At 38.5% G+C, this 20,149-nt stretch overlaps 2 protein-coding genes and 1 pseudogene across 4 annotated transcripts; 1 reads left to right on the plus strand and 2 right to left on the minus strand.

Moving 5' to 3' along the window:
* The first annotated feature begins 736 nt into the window (after positions 1 to 736).
* Positions 737 to 4,016, plus strand: LOC146967299 (non-selective voltage-gated ion channel VDAC2-like). The gene is made up of 9 exons (XM_085762061.1): positions 737 to 853; positions 1,457 to 1,528; positions 1,639 to 1,688; positions 1,901 to 2,053; positions 2,148 to 2,200; positions 2,295 to 2,522; positions 2,675 to 2,825; positions 3,021 to 3,078; positions 3,178 to 4,016. Exons 2-9 carry the CDS (start codon positions 1,462 to 1,464, stop codon positions 3,267 to 3,269), a joined length of 852 nt encoding a protein of 283 aa, XP_085618187.1. The 5' UTR covers positions 737 to 853; positions 1,457 to 1,461; the 3' UTR covers positions 3,270 to 4,016.
* LOC146967300 (catechol O-methyltransferase domain-containing protein 1-like) lies at positions 3,195 to 10,559 on the minus strand. Of its 2 annotated transcripts, none has more exons than XM_085762063.1 (7): positions 10,408 to 10,559; positions 8,607 to 8,731; positions 8,403 to 8,508; positions 7,635 to 7,753; positions 7,157 to 7,211; positions 4,613 to 4,746; positions 3,195 to 4,519 (listed from the first exon to the last, which is right to left on the minus strand). In XM_085762063.1, exons 2-7 carry the CDS (start codon positions 8,709 to 8,711, stop codon positions 4,367 to 4,369), a joined length of 672 nt encoding a protein of 223 aa, XP_085618189.1. In that variant the 5' UTR covers positions 8,712 to 8,731; positions 10,408 to 10,559; the 3' UTR covers positions 3,195 to 4,366. The 2 variants fall into 2 exon arrangements, with proteins under 2 accessions (XP_085618189.1, XP_085618188.1); XM_085762062.1 differs by lacking the exon at positions 10,408 to 10,559 and adding an exon at positions 9,901 to 10,063 and having other exon boundaries at positions 3,881 to 4,519.
* Positions 10,560 to 12,248: 1,689 nt separating this feature from the next.
* Positions 12,249 to 15,209, minus strand: LOC146967301 (catechol O-methyltransferase domain-containing protein 1-like; annotated as a pseudogene). The gene is made up of 6 exons (XR_015034423.1): positions 15,047 to 15,209; positions 14,844 to 14,949; positions 14,533 to 14,646; positions 14,036 to 14,090; positions 12,621 to 12,754; positions 12,249 to 12,532 (listed from the first exon to the last, which is right to left on the minus strand). The product of XR_015034423.1 is annotated as a catechol O-methyltransferase domain-containing protein 1-like (transcript).
* Positions 15,210 to 20,149: the final 4,940 nt, after the last annotated feature.

A 20,149-nucleotide genomic window follows, 5' to 3' on the forward strand; every position in this document is an offset into this window, starting at 1 on the left:
CTAATAATCAAATATATAATGAATGTGTGGTATGTGGATGCTGTGTTAATGTCCAAGCATAGAATATAGTTGTTCATATAGTTGTTGAGAGCTTTTCTTCAATAACAAGCATGTGATGGTTATTTGGTGAAACTTTAACCAACCAACCAACCAATATAACCATAATACACATATAATGATTACACAATATATTATGAATAAGATTAAAACAACTAAACTAAAAAAAATAGCCATGATGATCATTGAACAGGGATTCATCATAAACTACAAAACCGAAATCGAAACGTGAGATACCAATAGATGATACTTCTGTCTACATTTTAAAGTTTGAATGGAGTCATTAGGTGAAAGTATTTTTTATTTTATTTATTTTTTTAACCTCCTCCCATTCATTCTGGAAATTCACGTAGACTTTCATGGTTGCACCACCGAGTATCTGTGGTTGCACCTTTTTATATACAGTTGCACCATAGATCCATGGTTGCACTCATCATAGCTTAGTGGTTGCCATGGTGATTTCGTAGTCCTTCCGCTTGCCCGTGTGGTCGCGCACGATTATTGCAAGAAAAATATTTGCATATTTGCAAAAGAAAACAGTCTAATTCGTTGCTGCCACAGTACAGTAAAATACCGAATAACCAGGTAGAAAATAATAAAATGATTCTCTCGCTCAGATTTCAGACAGGCACAGGATAGACAGCCATACTTTGGGGTCCTGGCGCCGCCGAGGTCAGGAGGGTGTTTGTTGCGGTGTCTCCTCCATATCGTCCTACACCTGTCTCTGCCGCTTTTTCTGCGTCTTTTATAACCTCATTAGTTGACAGCACCATCACCACCACCAACTCTAATCCTAGTAAGTAACTAACCATATAATCAGTCGTATTGTTCATGTTGTATTAGGTTGTAATGTCAGCAAGATGGCTCTCAAAGCGTCCCGTTTGCTTGCTAGAAAACGCCCCCCACCACAGTGTCCAAACTCCTTCATAATACACCGACTGTCACTGTGAAGATAATATTTCTTTTCATGGGCGAGGATTCATTCTTATTTGAACAGTAATCATTACAAAAAAGCAAACTACAACTACACGAAACGCTTCTGATTTAAGTTAAAATTTGATATCAATGCGCATAACCGCGACTTTATCAAACATTTAGTCTTACAAATGACTTTAATGTAGGCTACATGCCGATCAAAAGATGAATACTGGAGACTGTAAGCAGACAGGTGAAGTATTTCAGTCTCCAGTGTAACCTTGACTATGAGGAGTCGTGACTACAGAAGCAGAGTAATGGAGACCGTAGTGCAGGTGTCAAGCAATACCAATATTTTACACTTAAAGGGCTTCAATATGCATATTTCTCACCTGTGATAAACAACCACAATTTCAATTCACAAGAGCATTTATGGACATTTGTAATCATTTATACTAATTTATTTATTTTTTATTTGTGACAGGCATAATGGCAGTTCCTCCAGCATATGCAGACCTTGGAAAATCAGCAAAGGACATCTTCAATAAGGGATACGGTAACTGGAAGCAACATAAAAGGCACTTTTCTAAGAGCACATTTGTTGAACGAAAGAGGACATGTAGGCTGTTTGTAAATGCATTACCAAGCTGTCACTGTCCCCTGCAGGTTTTGGACTGGTTAAGCTTGATGTGAAGACAAAGTCTACAAGCGGAGTGGTGAGTTAAACTGCTATTACAAATACACAGGAGTTTGCTGTAGTGTAGGTATTATAAGCTAATTTCCAGTTACGCAGGGTAAGTATTTAATAAGTAAGTGCTGTTGAATAGAAGACTGTGTATGAGGTTATTTAGTGAGAAAAGCAGAGGAAAATGGCATACAACAACAACCTGCACTGTTTTCAGGTAATGCCTGCTTGTATTCACTTTAGGAATTCAAAACGTCCGGCTCATCCAACATAGACACCAGCAAGGTCACTGGAGCCCTGGAAACCAAGTACAAATGGTCTGAATATGGGCTGACATTCACAGAGAAGTGGACCACAGAAAACACACTTGGAACAGAAGTCTGTGTTGAGGATCAGGTAAATTGAAAACCCTGATGTTACTGAAAATCTCATTCGTCTTTCAATGTCTTTCTAAAGTAGGCGTAACCATTGGAATGACTTTCTTTTTTAGATCACCAAAGGGCTGAAACTTAATTTTGAGACTACATTTTCACCAAACTCAGGGTAAGTGACGGTTTTTTACTGTAATTGAAAAAAATCATTAAGTAAAATCCCTGCTGAACCACCCATCTAACACTTCTTCATTTTTCATTCACAGAAAGAAGAGTGGCAAAGTCAAGACAGCTTATAAAAGGGAATACCTAAATGCTGGAGTTGATGTAGATCTAGATTTTGCTGGTCCCACTATCCATGGAGCAGGAGTGGCTGGCTATGAGGGCTGGCTGGCTGGCTACCAGATGACCTTTGACACGGCCAAATCCAAGATGACCCACAGCAACTTTGCAGTTGGCTACAAGACTGGGGACTTCCAGCTGCACACTAATGTGTATGTTTTAGGATCAACAAATATTTGAAGCAGACAGGATGAGCACCTTAACTGCATGGAAACACGAATAGCTTTGCAACCATGTGGTATTTTGTCAGGTCAAACTTTTTGAAGGATTCTAACATGCAAGCCTATTCTGTCTTTTTCCGCAGAAATGATGGTGCAGAGTTTGGTGGATCCATTTACCAGAAGGTCAATGACAAACTGGAGACTGCTGTGAATCTTGCCTGGACAGCAGGCAGCAACGGCACTCGATTTGGAATCGCTGCCAAATACCAGTTAGACTCCAGTGCCTCCATATCGGTAAGTTCCTAAGAAGTTACATTGACCTTTCTGTTTCTGCAGGACATCTGAAAATTTGGTTGAATTTTGGTGTTAAATTGGGTCATGGGCTCAGGAATGGTGATTATCAACTATAATTATGTGTTTTTATGGAGCTTTGGATCCAGATGTGCTCATTCAGTGCTTTCTAGTTACATACGTAATGCCTTTCTCCAGGCTAAGGTGAACAATTCCAGCTTGGTAGGAATTGGATACACCCAGACTCTGCGGCCTGGTAAGACCCATATCTACTTTTTTATATATAATTAAAAACACTGTTAAACATCATAGACCTTGATTTCACTTGCTATATTGTGTACCATTTTTACGTCAGGTATGAAACTCATCCTCTCCGCACTGGTGGATGGGAAGAATATCAATGCTGGTGGTCACAAACTGGGCCTGGGCCTGGAGTTGGAGGCATGAGGATCTTCTCTGCCATTTCATCAGAAGAAAAGGAATATCAGCTGAATCTGACCTGAGTGTTACTGTCTGGTCAGCAACAGACATTATAAAGAGATGAAGCCAAAAAAAACAACAACACAAGCCGAGTTCTCAAGCACTGTTAAGATGGAAAGCTTTCCAGTAGCCTCCCTTCATCATCGTTAGAATAAATAACCATGTTTCAGTCACAACTACTTTTTAATAAGTTACTCCCTCTGCCAATTTATTCTCCATAAAGAAAACCCTCTTCTGGGTGTTGAAAGTTGGCTTCCTTAGTCAGGAATGGTTTAAAAAACCAGAACCTTGTTTCATTACTCAAGTGTGATACTATAGAATGTAAATCTGAGCCGTTATTTTGCACAGTAGAGTACCTACTTTTAATTAAGCTCCTTCTCCTTTGTTTTGTTTGCACATTTTATTTATTTTTGGTAGTGATGTTCTGCCTATTGGCAAGGTTATGCTTATCAAGACTGGCTGCTCTTCACTTATCTTCTTAGAGAAGCTTAATTGTGCTGTGTGGTGCGTTTTAGACCTCCACTTCCTTAAATAGCTGCTATTAAGTTGCAAGAAAATGCTAAATGGATTTTTTTCCCCCTCAGTGTGACATGAGTGAGAGACTATCTGAGTGTATCATCCATTTTCTTTCCATTTCCCAGGACTGTGACACTAATCTGGAAACAGTTTGTGTGTTTGTGTGCGTCTACCTTTGCAATAAAGTCCTGAAATTAACCATGACCCTGTCCTGTAATTTGAATACAGTACATAGTTAGGCAGTGTGAAGAATGGTTTGACCCTTGTTTGGTTAAATAATGACACACTCAAAAAGAAACTGCATCTACAGTTTGTTTCTACAGTTTTTTTAATCAAATCACTCCCTTTCATTCAAACACTGGTTTGTTTTGTAATAAAACTGACATTAAAATTAGTTGAAAATACAGTGTTTGAAGATCTCTGCATTGACATGAGTTCAGCCATGTGTGTTTCAACTACTTACACATTTCAGTACACTACAGTGCCCTAACCCACACCTTCCAGTGTTAGTTTGTAAAACTAATCATTGCACTCAAAAGGCACCTGTCCTAAAGTTTGGTAGCAAGTGTGAGCCCATCTCCCACTGTGAGCATGCTCAGGCTGACCCGAATATCTTTGTGCAGCTTCTTGTTTAGCTTGTCGATGGCCACAGTGTCTGCATCATCAGGAGATGGATTCAGCACTTTCCCACCCCACAGCACCTGCAGAGACAATGTGTTGCATAGGATTAGCTGTTATCATACTGCTAGAAGTCACACTTGTCTTTGGTAAAAAAAAATAAAAAAAGGCCTTACATTGTCAATAGCAATGACGCCTCCTTTTCTCAACAACTGCAGAGACTTTTCATAGTAGCTGTCATAGTTCACTTTATCTGCATCAATGAAGACAAAGTCAAATGTTCCAGCCTGGCCAGCAGCAAGGAGATCATCTGAAAGAAACAAGCGGAAAGAAAGGGGAAATTTATACAAAAGATGACATCATGCGTAATAGCTGTTACAAGACATCTGTCTGCTGCTAGTAAAAAAGAATCCCCACTGCTAGATGAGAAATATTTAGAGAGACCCTCTCAGATTTTGAATGCAAATGTAGCCTAGTAAAATAGTTTCACTCTAAATGATCCATCATTTTAACCCATTACCAAAAGAAACTATAAAAAAGCAGTATTTCTCAAAGAATTTTATGTTGTAGCTAAATGTGACACTGCATCGGTTTTATAGCTGATGTGTCTCCATAAATTTTAGAGAACTGCTTAGTGAAGTGATGTCTTTTTTCTGAACATATGAATTGGATTTTTTTTTATATCTCCACGCTAACAAAAGAGTCAGTGATTAGAAATATTTTTGGTCCCGACAGGAAAAATATGTCAGCTTGAGAGCAGCTTTATGAGTTCAACAATAAGCAAATGCAAAGGTTTTTCTGTGATGTTTGGATGATATGGATGCTGTTTTTTTGTGATATAGAGGGTAATATGCACTTCAACACTATGGATAAACAATGTGCTTATAATTTGTGCAAATGTGAAATGTGCCTACATGTAGAGGCGAGCATAGGCCTATATAATGTACACAGAGAGTATTATGTAATTTCATGACTGGTACAAAATGTAAGGTTTTAGCAAGGATCTTGAAATCATGCTTAATCAATGCTTAAATAAATTAAATTGAATAAAACAGGTTATAATGTAAAATCGTTAGGGCTAATTAGTCCTCTTCACCACGATTTATAACACCTGACGTCCCCAAACGTCGTTACGCTCACTCCGGCTTTTAGCGTAAAAAATGGGTTAGATTTACGGGGTAGTGGTGTAGGGGAGTTTGACTCTCCACATTACACATTGGACATTAGATATATATATAAAAAAAACCGATCGTTTGAAGGGCGAAACCTAAATATCTCCCTCTCCTTCCTGTAGTTGTAAATATTACAATATATCGCTCATGTCCATGCCCTGAAGTGTCTTTTTTAAGTATTTCCGGGCACCCCTAAAGTGAACCATACCACTTCTTGGTCAACGCCAGAGCGATTCCCGCATTCAACCTGTTGTCTGCCACCCAGCGTCGTGAAGAAGTTTGTAAATGTAAGTACAGTAACCTAACATTAGCTAATTGTTTGTTCTCTTGAATACTGTACTATCTTATCTCCATAGTTTCTGAATTAGATTGTGACACGTATGAATGTGAATGAATGCTAATGTTGTTAGCTAGTTTCTAACTTTTACCTCAAGTGGCTGTTAGCGCGCCCTGCCATTTTCAGTGCTAGCTTGAATTTTTGCAAATATTTTTGTGCTTATTCACCCTCAGTGAGACAGTGAAGGATTTCTTGTTGTCGAGGTACGTGTTGTTGATAATATGGTGTATTTATTCCACTTCTACAGACATTTGAGTAGCTCTGCTGGTTTTCACTGAGGAATTCATGTTTTACCCTGTTTGCCAGCTAACACCTAAAATTAATATGTTATTAGGACAGTCATTTAGTACATTTTTTCCAACCATTGAACTATCCTTATGCTACTTCCAATCAATTACATTTTCATTCTTGTTTACCCAAACAAGATCTGTCCTGAAGGAAAAGTTGACCCCCTCTGATTGTACCTGTATCATTACACTCCCAGCCAAAATATCTAAATAATAGTAACTTACTTACTGTAAGCTATTTCTTAATTCACCTTTACATTTTTACAGATATGATCATAGGATGGAGGGACAAGCAGGAACTGGATTTTTTCTGAGAGGAAAATCGGAATTCAGGTATTGATCCAAACCTTTGACACTGTATGTAACATTTTGGTCAATATCAAAGTATTATTTAGTAGCAGACAGTAATTTAATTATATTAGTAAATTACTGACTACATGTCCTTGCTGGCACATCTTGTGCCTGTGTATTTTACAGTACATGGTTGCTATTAGTTTGTCATCAACAGTAATCTCATAGTGACTTGAGATAAAATTAACATGTTTATAACATTTATTATTATTTTTTATGTTGACAAATACAGATCCGAGCTGTAGAAATTTGAACTTTATGTCGTCAAAAACCTGTTTTTAACTACTGATATAGTGACCTCTTGTGGTCTTTAGGTTGTTTCTACATGAAATGGAGACTGATTTAAAAGCCTATAAATGTTAAACCTCCAGCTATGCCAGTGACAGTGCATCAACGACCCAAGAGAGATTTGAACAGTTGTGGTGGTAAAATACCTTTAATCGCACTGAGATGAGTATTATTTCTGGAAAAATAAGACACAACCCGCCTGGGAGGCTTTAACTTCCAAATCACAAACTTGTACACCTGTCAAATTAAGAACAGTGAGTTAAGAACAGAGATGCATTACCCTACCGAGAGTTTTCACCGCAGGCTGTAGGCGTAGATCAATTTTTTGCTCGACTCCAGCCTGTCAGAAAAAAATGAAAAGAACATAATTTTAAGTAAAAGAGTGCAGTGTCTGTCTTTTTGTGCACTTTTGTAGATATGGTTACAGACTCTCTGCTCATACTCGTATTGACTTACTAACATGTAGTTAAAATCTGATATTGTGACTTCCTTGACACAATAGTTGTTGGTAATTGTTTTGTGGTGTGCTGTAACCTTCAGTGGACTGGTATAATAGTTGTTTTTGTTAATATCACGCAAAAGAATCCACATGCAGATGCACAACAGAACTCCGGCAGCATGTCTATTACCTGTGGAGCATGAAAATCCTCTGCAGTGATCAGTGCTTTGCAGTATGGGAATAATACAGCAGTATTATATGTCATGTATCAAAACCCACAACATTAACACTGCTTTGACAGTGAATCATTAATGTGAATTGTACCTCTTTCCAGAAGGGTTTTCCAATGTTGGTGTACTCTTCACTGATGTCACATGCCACGACAACTCCATCGTGGGGCAAAGACAGTGCAATGTTCAGTGTGTTGTAACCTGTATATACCCCTGCAAATGAGACGGCAACAAAATCAACATGATGGATGACAATAGAAAGGACAGAATGGACACTTTTACTGTTGGCCTCTGATCTAGGGTAGAGAAACCTGGCTTTCCTTGTTGTGGAGAAACCAGTTTCTTGCCCACACATACAAGTAGGTTTCTAATCAGCTTTTTACCATCTGTACATGATCCCGATGTAGACTAAACTACTGCAGTAATAGATAGTGGTGAAGTGATGTTACCTCTATGTAAGAAAATGCATTTGACATTTCAAAATTAAAAATGCTGTAAAAAGTAAATATTACTTCAGGAGCAAAGTATAAAACTGACAAAAACAGACAAAATGTAGAGGCATCATGACTGGTATGGTAGTGTATCGGTGAATCAAACCTGACTGTAAAAAAAGATGTAAAGTGACAAGAGTAGATTAAAAAGCCTTTCTAAAACTGTAACAGATATCCAATACCTGAACACTGGACCAATCTACTCATAAAACTTGCATTGTAAGGAACAACCTGCAGTATTTTGCATCACTGATTCATGTAGTAAAACATTTAAGATATGATAAATTAAGACTGAGTAAAGATTTGTGGAATCTAAACCAGGATCTACTGTATGTGCATGCTGGATGTGATGTTAAATCTTACATCCTTACCGATCTCTAACGCTTTCTTGGTGTTTATTAGTTTGGCCAGATTTGCCATGAACTGTGACTGCTCACAGGCGACCATCATGATGTTCCAGGAGTCTTCCATTGTCCTCTGTAAGCAACATATGGAAACCAGTTGCATTACTTTAAACAAATTACACTGTGAAACATGATTATGTGTTAGGGCAGCATTATTCCGGATATCCTTACCAGCCTGAGTTTTGTCAGAACCGGATGCTCCCTCATGGAATGATTGAGGACGTACTGCATCAGTGGGTTGTCTTTTCCCCCGCCATGGCTTTTGGAGATGCTCATTGTGGAAGATTTCCTTCTCCCTGAGGATGAGGATGAAGATGAACAATGAAGTAAATTATATGGGCCTTAAGAGCATTATGATGTCATGAAACCTACCATCCAGTTTATACATCTCTCAAGGAACTGAAGTCTGGCTGGTGTACTTAATGTAATTTGGGGATTAGATAAGATCAAACTTTAATGACTTCAGTGAGTAAATGCAATCATTGCAGCAGAAGTAATGTATACAGACAAAGAAACTATTCCTATTTTGAGAGATTGGGATTGAATCAATCTGGACTGACAAGTGACACAAGTGTCCCTATTTTAGTGGTTTGCATGTGCACTATATGATTGCAGCATTCACTGAGTAGTAGCACTAGTGTTTTTATACCCACTATGGGACTTTGCAGTGGATATTTACATTTTGTTTTAAGCCTTCATAGTTTTGCAATTACTGTTATGAGGGTAAATAAAATCTGGAAGGGGACTTTGAACCGAACAATTCTGTTTATCTAAACCTGCGTCAAACATCTCCGGACTCCTTTTTTAGTTAAACTTGATTTAATTCATGTGAATTCAAGATGAGTTCTTTTTTTCTACTGATAAAACACAGGATTTCACTCCATACTGGTGTGTTATGTAATCTAAGCTCATAATGGTTCTTTGTTGACTCAACTGCAGGGCACTCCCGGTATTGATTTGTTACCATAAACCTTTGTTTATAATCCTTATAGCATAGTTATAAAGATGGGCTCAAAAAGTGGTATATTACTGTAGTTCAAATGAGGATAAATATTGGCCAGTTGCAATTATTAGAATTTATGCTAGATTTTGTAGAAAACTCAAAACATGAAACACAAATATTCAAAGGTTACTGAATTCACTTTCCCCCCATGATCCAGACCACATGAACTCACAGTCTAAAACCTACTACTTAACGGGCTGGATTTTCACTTCAAAGCAGTTTTTAAAAATGAAATCCTGTCATAGGACCAGATCATAGACCAGGTCATAAGACTGTATTAAAACAAATCTGCATATAAAACCACTCTTATAGAGTTAAAACAATGGGGGGAAAAAGAAAACACCCAACTGATCCCTTACTGCCCTCTGCTGATGCAATTCACCCAACACACTCTGTTGGTGAAAGGTGAATGAACTAGTTGCTATGAATAAAAACAAAAGCTTGTAAACGACGCCTTCTCACCTAAGAAATAGCCGGTGACAAACACGGCTCCCAGCGTGATAGATCCAGCCAGTGCCTCTTTGGAAACACTGCGAAAAGCCATGACTTTCATTCCAAATGTGACCCCACACACGATTACAGTGATTCAAGCTGAAGCACTTCCTTGTTGGCTGAGGACTAAACCGTAATACCACAAGTAAAGGCGACGCTCCGAAACCAGGGCGATATCACCAACCTGCGGAGACTTTGTGATGCGTTCACGTCGGTACAGTGCGAGTTTAAGAGTCTGGATACAACTATCATGTGACTGCCAGTGTGTCGAGCACCACGACTTCGAGGAAAATATAAAACAAGCAGTGCAACTACTATACTATGACCACACATGCCGAAAAAGGTGATGAAATAAACAGTTGATGAACCCGAGGACCCCGACAGATTCATCCAAAAATACGTTGCACAGCAAAGACCCGATTCAAGAAATTAAACCCACTTCCACCTGTAAACAGCTGCACGACAAAACCCACTCACCTCAGAGTTGCGTGTTGCGAGGATCGTCTTTTGGGTTTGGGAGAGCGATTGAGTGAATTCCGACTTCAGTCAAGCCTAAAAATTCGGTTAGTCATGTGGAAAACGAGAGTCATATGATCAGCGGCAGCCCTCATGATAGGGCTATAAAACGGACGCCCACTGTTAAGACTCATAGCTGCGTGCAAAGGCATGTCACTTTTCATTGGAAGATGTCAGGAAATGTTACTGGACAATGCATTGTCTTTTTTTCCAGCTGAGCAAAGCGATTACACTGTATTGTTGGCTGCCAAAAGTAAAGGATGGAGCTGAGTTTAGTTGCTGAGAATTTTGTGGGTAATCTGTAAATTTACAAGAAGGAAGACATGAGGGCATTTCAACAACTCCAGCATTTAATGTATAATGCCCGAAAATGTAATAAACGTATCATATGATTTAGATTTCAGAGATTTGGAAATTGTGTGTGTTTGATATTAGGCCCCAATGGGAACAAAATTCAGATCAGTTAACTGGACAGAGCTAACTCTACTGGGATCAATGGTTATGGTAAAAGTGTAATCATGAAATTAATGTCAGTTTATTTAAATGTTGCCAGATGTGACCTGTGACAATACTTGTGAAGTGTGTGGGTTTTGAACTGTTGAATAACATATAGCTCAGACTGGTATCATTTAACAGGAGGTGAAAATAAGCACCAATTAGCAGCAACAGTACAATTAGTAATTTACAGTAGTATTTACTGAAAAGAAAATGCTCTATTGAATGCACATATAAAATATTTGTCTGTGGCAGAAGTTAGACTATTCTCATATATTTATGCAAGCACTATCGATTTCATCTGCATATTTCACTGATATTACTTAGTAGCTGCACCATAACTAGTATGTACTTAAATCTCTGCCACCATATCATTCAACTTATAATGTAATTATTCGCAGTGCTAGTCATAGTGCATGTTCCAAGATGATGTACTACAACTGATACCACTACTGTTTCTGTTTAATCAATTTCTGTTTATTTCTTTTGTTGACATACACCAATTGTAAAATACACTGAACAAAAATGTGAATGCAACAATGATAGTTTTGCCTCCATTTGCATCACTTGAAATAAAAAATCGAAGACTGAAAGTAAGGCGTCTTTCTCGTAAATGTTAACAAAGTGTTTGAATACACGTCTATAATTTGATTAGAGCAGACAGTGTAGTGTTTGTAAATCTATACTTTCTAATAACTTTTTAAATGTATATACCATTCATATTTTACCTTGATTCTAGAGTAAAACGTCTAAAGTCTTTTAATTATCTGTATAAAATGTACCTTACTGTACTCTCAATACATAAACATGAGAATGCACAGAAATGACCACTAGAGGGGGTTATGGAGCCACGACAGGTTCTTGATGCGTTTTAATACTCTTTCTTTGGTACTACTTAACAGTGAACGGTATAATTTTCAGAGACACAAACCGTTGCAACAGTTCCATTGCATGTGTGCTCCAGTTTATCCTCTGTGAAGAAAGTAGTGTTTATAATCACAGAGAACAAGAGTTGGAGAAATTGCTGTTTTCTAAATTACATCTCCCATTTTACCTATTCTACCTGGCAGATAAGTTGTTTTCTGATAAACCCTCTGCTGGTTTCCAGGCAGTCCTGGCTCTTTGCCTGCTGCTGCTGGTTACTGACAGTCTGGACAGCAGGGGAGGACAGAGTATTCCTGCAGGGGGCTGGGACACTTACAGCTGGGCTGCTGAGGTGTGGGGCTTGCAGCACTTGACTCAAGTCTGCTGTCTGTCTGCTGTATGTCATAATCAGACCAAACTGGCATTTTAGTTTCACTTCATTATTTGTGCTTCATGTCCGTCCTGTGTCATTCTCTGTTAAGCAGAAGCTGTGGTTACAAAATTATGCAGATTTGTGAACTCTGCAAGTGTTACTTTGCAAAGCTCTAATAATTGCACTTATCAGGCACTTTTCCTACAGTTTGATAGCAAGTGTGAGCCCATCTCCCACTGTGAGCATGCTCAGGCTGACCCGAGTATCTCTGTGCAGCTTCTTGTTCAGTTTGTCGACGGCTACAGTGTCTGCATCACCAGGAGATGGATTCAGCACCATCCCAGCCCTCAGCACCTGCAGGAAAAATGTGTTTCATAGGATTAGCTGTTTGATACTGCTAGAAGTCACACTTGTCTTTGGTAAAAAAAAAAAAAGGCCTTACATTGTCAATAGCAATGAGGCCTCCCTTTCTCAACAGCTGCAGAGACTTTTCATAATAGTTGTCATAGTTCACTTTATCTGCATCGATGAAGACAAAGTCGAATGTTTCAGCCTGGCCAGCAGCAAGGAGATCATCTGAAAGAAAGAATAGGAAAGAAAAGAGAAAATTATACTTGAGATGACATCATGTGCAATAGCTGTTACCAAACATCTGTCTCCTGCCAATAAAAAGAATCCCCACTGCTAGATGCTACATTTGAAGAGACCCTCTCAGATTCTGAATGCAAATGTAGTAAAATAGTTTCACTCTAAATGATCCATCATTTTAACCCATTACCAAAGAAACTATAAAAAAGCAGTATTTCTCCATTTTAGTCGTGTTCAGCTTTAAATATTTTTGGCAACAGCTTTAGTGAAGTGGTTTTTTTTCCTGAATTTTTGAATTAGATTTTGATATATTCATGCTAACAGTCATTGAAGCAAACATTTGTGCTTTGTCACTGCCAGTGAGACAGTGAAGGATTGGTTGATGTTGAGGTACGTGTTGATAATGTATTCAGAGCAACTTTTGAGTAGCTCTGTTGGTTTTCACTCAGGAATGTTTCCCTGTTGGCCACTTTATCACAGATTATGTGTGTTTAAGACAGTAATCGAGTACATTTACTCTAAAAGTATTTATGCTGCTTTATACTTCCACTCAACTACATTTCAGACTACACAGCTACAGTACATTTCTTTGACAGTGTTAATTTATACAAGACTACTGCATACTGCATTGGGTTCCCTTTTGACCCCCTCTGATTGTAGCTGTATAATTTGTACGTTGAGCTAATCATAGTGTGTCCTTGTGTTATTTAGTAGCAGACAGTAATTCACCTGAATAGGTTCAGCTGACCTGCTTAAATTACTGACAAACTGACTGCATGTCCTTGCTGGCACAACTTCATTTTAAAGTACATGGTTGCTATGAATGGACCCTGTCATTTTGATATTAGAGAGATGATTACTGATAATGACAAAGTGACTTCAGGTGAAATTTCACATGGTGAAAAATTAAACTTTTTACTATAACTATCTGAGCTATAGAAATTTAAACTTTATGGGATCAAAAACCTCTTTAACTACTGATACAGTGACCATTTGTGATCTTTAGGTGATTTCTGCATGAAATAGACTAAGTTTGACAGGTTAAAGGCCTATAAACGTTAAACCTCTAGCTATGTCACTGACAGTACAACAACCCCAGAGAGATTAGAGCAGTTGTGGTGGTAAAATACCTTTAATCCCACTAAGATGACTATTATTTCTGGAAAATTAAGGCACAAGCCGCCTGAGAGGCTTTAACTTTGACATCACAAAATTGTACACCTGTCAAATTAAGAACAGTGAGTTAAGAACAGAGATGCATTACCCTACCAAGAGTTTTCACCGCAGGCTGTAGGCGTAGATCAATTTTTTGCTCGACTCCAACCTGTCAGGAAAGAAAGAAAAAAATATTAAGTAAAAGAGTGCAGTGTCTGTCTTTTTTTGTGCACTTTTGTACAGATATGGTTAAAGACTCCTCATATTTGATTCGTTAACATGCAGTGAAAATCTGATATTGTGACTGCCCAGCTTGGCACAATTGTTGTTGGTTATTTGAGTTGGTAATTGTTTTGTGGTGTGCTGTAAGTTAACTCTGACTGATATAATAGCTGTTTTTGTTTTAATCTTTCAAAACAATCCACATGCAGATAGACAAACTTGTGTCAAACAGAACTCCGGCAGCATGTCTATTACCTGTGGAGCATGAAAATCCTCTGCAGTGATCAGTGCTTTGTAGTATGGGAATAATACAGCAGTATTACATGTCATATATCAAAACCCACAACATTAACACTGCTTTGACAGTGAATCATTAATGTGAATTGTACCTCTTTCCAGAAGGGTTTTCCAATGTTGGTCTTCACTGATGTCACATGCCACGACAACTCCATCGTGGGGCAAAGACAGTGCAATGTTAAGTGTGTTGTAACCTGTATATACCCCTGCAAATGAAAAGGCAACAGACATAATGGACACTTTTACTGTTGGCTTCTGATCTAGGGATAGAGAAACCTGACTTTCCCAGTTAGATTTATCGTGGAGAAACCGGTTTCTTGCCCACATCCACATGCAAGTAGGTTTCTAATCAGATTTTTACATCTGTACATGGTCCTAATATAACCTAATCTAACATCCTTACCGATCTCTAACGCTTTCTTGGCGTTTATTAGTTTGGCCAGATTTGCCATGAACTGCGACTGCTCACAGGCGACCATCATGATGTTCCAGGAGTCTTCCATTGTCCTCTGTAAGCAACATATGGAAACCAGTTGCATTACTTTGACAAATTACACTATGAAACATGATTATGTGTTAGGGCAGCATTATTCCGGATATCCTTACCAGCCTGAGTTTTGTCAGAACCGGATGCTCCCTCATTGAATGATTGAGGACGTACTGCATCAGTGGGTTGTCTTTTCCCCCGCAATGACTTTTGGAGATGCTCATTGTGGAAGATTTCCTTCTCCCTGAGGATGAAGATGAACAATGAAGTAAATTATATGGGCCTTAAGAGCATTATGATGTCATGAGACCTACCATCCAGTTTACATCTCTCAAGGAACTGAAGTCTGGCTGGTATACTTAATGTAATGTGGTGTTTAGATTAGATCAGACATGAATGACTTCAGTGAGGAAATGCAATCATTGCAGCAACATATAGAAATAAAGATATTATTTCCGGAAGTCGTGAGACAAATTGTTTATAGTCCTTATTGCATAATTTAGGTACCACCCCAATTGAAGTTCACAGTATAAAGGTGAGAATGATTATTGTCCAGTGTTAATTATTAAAAAGTCCAATGCTAGATTTCATACAAAACTCAAAACAAAGATATCCAAAACAAATGAATCCCTGGCCTTGAGACCATGTAAAGAACAAATCTGCACGTAAAACCCGCTCCCCTAGAATCAAAAAACGTAACGCTTACTGCCCTCTGCTGATGTAATTCACCCTACACACACTGTTGGTGAACGGTCAACTAGTTGCTATGAAGGACCAAGGCCAGGGCGATATCACCAGCTTGGGAAGACTCTCAGATGCATTCACGTAGGTACAGTGTAAGTTTATGAGTCTGGATACAACTAACGTGACTGCCATTGTGTTTAGCACCAAGACTTGGAGGAAAAGGCTACAGCTACTATACTATGACCATACATGTTTGTTTGTTTGTTTGTTTATTTCACATATCAAAAAGTTAAAAAAGATATAGGCCTAACATATAGAATCCAAGACAATGTGAAGGAGAAATGGCCAAAATAACCTCCAGGGGCTTGTAGGGTGGCATTCTCCGACTACAGTTCTAAGCTAATGTGCATACATTTGTGAAGTACAAAAACCGTTCATACATAATAAATACAAATATGGTTTAACATGATTTAACATTGTACAATGCAATACAAAAGCTTGATAAACATGGTAAAATATATAAAGTAATTGTAACATGAGGAAAAAGGTGATGAAATACACACTTGATTAACCCAACGACCTCGACAGATTCATCCAAAAAAATATGTTGCACAGCAAAGACCCGATTCAAGAAATGAAACCCACCACCACCACCTGTAAACCGCTGCACAACAAAAACACTCACCTCAGAGTTGTGTGTTTAACCCTAACCCTTTTGGGTTTTGGAGGCTGAGTGAGTGAATTCCTACTTATACCAACCTTTAAAATTTGTTAAGTCATATATTTGCACGAGTCATATGACCGGCGACAGCCCTTATGATAGGGCTATAAAACAGACGCCCACTGTTCTGCTGCATGCAAATACATTTCACTTTTCATTGGAAGATGTCAGGAAATATTACAAATCAGGACTTTAATAATGCTGAAATTAGCTAAGAATATAGTTTTCTTTTTATCAACATATCATATATTTATTTTGACCTTTTATTGTGAAAATCTCACTCAGTTAAAGCAGAAGTAAGTGATATATTTGTGTAAATATAAGTCTTAAATAGTTATATCTTCCGACAGCAATCACTTACATAGAGTGTTTGGTCTGAAACACGGGTCTGTCAGTCCCTCTGCTCTGCTCTGAGCCGAGGAGAAAACATTTATCGTATCCTACAGTTTTTATCCAATGAGGAGAGAGAACGGCATGCAGGGCTGTGTGTGCAGCCAAGGGACGCCGTGAATGTGGCGACGTAGGGACGACAACTGTTATGGTGCGTTCAAGGAAACTCGTATTTTTCCGACCGTGAAGTCGTACCAGTTCGATCTGGTACGAGTTCACCGGTCGGAAGTTACGAGTGGCCGTTGTAGTGACTTTCACCGGTAAAACAGGTCGGAAAAACACGAGTGGGTTGCCTGGAACGCTACAAAGTCGTAAGTTGTGACTTGAAGCTGTAATTTACGATTTCAAAAGCCTGCCTGGAACGCAGCATTAGTGAAAACGACCGGACCACTTACTTCTGTTTTAATACAAGATGACGAACTACAACAATTTCTACTGTATATTAATTTCAACAAATTTCTTTTGACAATACACAAACTGTAAGATACACAGAACAAAAATGTGAATGCAACAATATATTTCTTGCCCTCATTTACACCACTCGAAAGAAAAGATCAAAGATTTTTTCCAAGTACACAAAAGGCCTCTCGCTTAAAAGTTCACAGTTTGTTTAAATACTGTTAGTGAGTACTTTTCCTCTACCTAGATCATGCACCCTTCTGAGGCATATCAGGATGTTGATACATACCATTGTTGACAGGTGTGCTTTTTGCCTCTCGTTGCCGATTGGCTATGGCGTTATCGGTCTTTGTCGAATTCCTATTTGCAGAGCCAGGGCTTTGTAGGGAGTTTGGATTGTTATTCAGCACACAAACACAACATACAGCAAGAAATGATGAATATATCCTGAAAGTATTTTGGATTAGAATTACACACTCAACCTTTAACTTACGTAAAGGTACCACGGTACCAGAAACAACATTTTTTAGTTTTAATAGTAATTTATAAATTAACCTTCACTGTGTTTGTACGCCTACTCTGTACGGATGTCAAGTCTGTATATAAGCCTATGTGTAGTAGCTATGATAACAGAGGGATCAGTATTATGAATGGATCATATGGATAATCTTTCAATGTAGTCTGTCTGAATAAATATTGCACTATGAACAGCCAGTTACATACTCAAAATTATAGCTGCTGCGCAGCGATGGGTCGGGTCCGGGCTACTTTTGGGCAAATTTTGGCAATTCTGAGCAACAAACAGGAGAATAGGAAGACAAGACAGTTGTCCTTATAATGTCCAATTTGGACCAGTTGAGGGTTGAACCCACAACCTCGGGAACCAAAGACCGTTGCCTATCGCACTGAGCTAATTGACAAGTGGGAGTGCAATAGTGGCTTCTCAAATTGAGTAAGCCATTCACTGTCGTGTAGGCAGATTTGAAACCACAGTAAAAAGAAAAATCAGTTTTTGAGGTAATGATATGTATTTGTTAAACATCTACTGTGACTCTAAGATGTTAGGAGCCTTCGCACATAGTCCAGTCCAAGCTATTTGGATTTTTAAAATTAGAAGCTTGCTGTGATGCCACCATTAGGACAATTGTCTTGTGTTTCATGTTGAGGACAACTGACATTTTGATCTGTCATCATCATCATCATCACCCTTGCTGGGACTCGAACCCACAGCCTCTGACACCAAGAACCAGCTCCTAACTCACTGAGCTAATTGGCTGGTAGTGAGACCTGCTGTGTAGCTTCATTTATCCACTCAGGTGGGCCAGTGCCCGGGCAGCTGTTGTAAAGGCAGATTTCAAAAATGGTCATAAAGTCAGAAATTATGTTATCTAAACAAAAATCTGTTAACACATAAATTGCATTTAGACAGCAAAACAGCTTGAGGACATGTGACATTTTGATCTGTCATCATCATCATCATCATCATCATCATCATCATCATCATCATCATCACCCTTGCTGGGTCTCGAACCCACAACCTCTGACACCAAGAACCAGCTCCTAACTCGCTGAGCTAATTGGCTGGTAGTGAGACCTGCTGTGTAGCTTCATTTATCCACTCAGGTGAGCCAGTGCCCGGGCAGCTGTTGTGATGAAATGGTCAAAATTTCAGAAATTCAGTCATCTAAACAAAAATCTGATAATACATAAATTGCATCTTGACAGCATGGAAATGTTGGTGATTTGTTTTTAATGATAAGTGTTTTGCTTCATAAGAGAAAATCTGATGTTTAAAAATTCCACACTCACATTGATTGCAGTTGTTCCCATGAGAGCAGAATTCAAAATGTTCTCAAAAATTCAGTTTTTGAATTAAAATTCTGATATTTGCCAAACTTCATTAACCATGACTCCAGAATATTCTCGTTTTTTTTCAGGAAGTTTGAAAATGTATTTAGCAAGAATTTGATGGTATATGTTTACAGTAGTGTTTACAGTCAAACGTTTTCATGCACTGTAGGCTCAATTTTTGCTTAATCAAAAATCCGAGAAACAAGTTTTGTGGAGGACGGTCTGGAGATGCTCTGTAGCAAGTTTGGTGACAATTGAGCAAAAATTGTGGGAGGAGATACATTTTAAAAGTTTTACAGTTATTGAAAAAAACAGAGTGATGGACTTCATAATTTGTAATGAGTTTAAGTGGACAAAAGTTTCAGCAGTATTGAGGCTACATTGTGGTGAAGTTTCAACACTGTAGCATCTACCGTTGGTTTGGTAGGAATTTTTAAAGTTTTTAAATTTAAACGCTTATTGTGCCCCCCCTAGGAGGGGGGGGCACATGTCCTTGGAGTTGAGTGAATCTGGCATGGGGTCGGATGTTTCTGTGAAGTTTGGTGAGTTTTCGCCCATGGGAAGTATGACTTCCTTGGAAGAAGAAAGAAAGAAAGAAAGAAAGAAAGAAGAAGAATTCCTAGGAATACAATAGTGTCCCGGCAGCTTAGCTGCCCGGACCCTAAAAAGAGAAAAATACTGACTGCAATGACATGTAATTTATGCATCCATACAGAGGAGGGCAGTGTTGTCATGGTAATGAAGCTCATTGATACAATTTCCACACATTTTGTTTTTGTTTTGAGTAAATGATACTGATGAAATGCAGAAAATAGTTTGGCGTTCATTGGTGCCAGCAGCATTCAGTGTGTTCACAAGTGGATTATGCAGGTGACCTTTTGTATTAGTCCCAGTTTGATAAATTCATATCACCAAACAAAAGGTATTTTTTTTTCAGGTCAGTATTAAAAAATGGTATGACACCAACTTAGCTCCCTGTGAGTTAGTGACCATGTGATTGGGTTACACCTTCTGTGTGAGACTTCTTAGTTGTTGATATGGTTACATCACCTGAGAGACATGAATATGGGGTCAGCTGCAGTTACACATGAAAGTGCTGGAATAAGCTGGTGAAACACTTGTCATGTTTAAGGATGAAAAACCTGCCACACAAAGTAAATACTTACATTTTGTTTGT

This window comes from Trachurus japonicus, chromosome 19, assembly GCF_045865225.1.
Source record: "Trachurus japonicus isolate A0001 chromosome 19, Traja_1.0".
In the NCBI taxonomy this organism is placed as follows: domain Eukaryota; kingdom Metazoa; phylum Chordata; class Actinopteri; order Carangiformes; family Carangidae; genus Trachurus; species Trachurus japonicus.

Bases quoted from the DNA above. Each gene is read 5' to 3' on its own strand.
- LOC146967299 (XM_085762061.1), top strand. From the start codon at position 1,462: ATGGCAGTTCCTCCAGCATATGCAGACCTTGGAAAATCAGCAAAGGAC. The intron at 2,523-2,674 runs GTATGTTTTAGG...CTTTTTCCGCAG, and splicing joins TTCCAGCTGCACACTAATGT to AAATGATGGTGCAGAGTTTG. The intron at 2,826-3,020 runs GTAAGTTCCTAA...GCCTTTCTCCAG, and splicing joins ACTCCAGTGCCTCCATATCG to GCTAAGGTGAACAATTCCAG.
- LOC146967300 (XM_085762062.1), bottom strand. From the start codon at position 9,991: ATGAAAGTCATGGCTTTTCGCAGTGTTTCCAAAGAGGCACTGGCTGGA. The intron at 8,732-9,900 runs GTGAGAAGGCGT...CCTCATCCTCAG, and splicing joins TGTCACCGGCTATTTCTTAG to GGAGAAGGAAATCTTCCACA. The intron at 4,747-7,156 runs GTAGGGTAATGC...TGTTTCTTTCAG, and splicing joins GCCTGCGGTGAAAACTCTCG to ATGATCTCCTTGCTGCTGGC.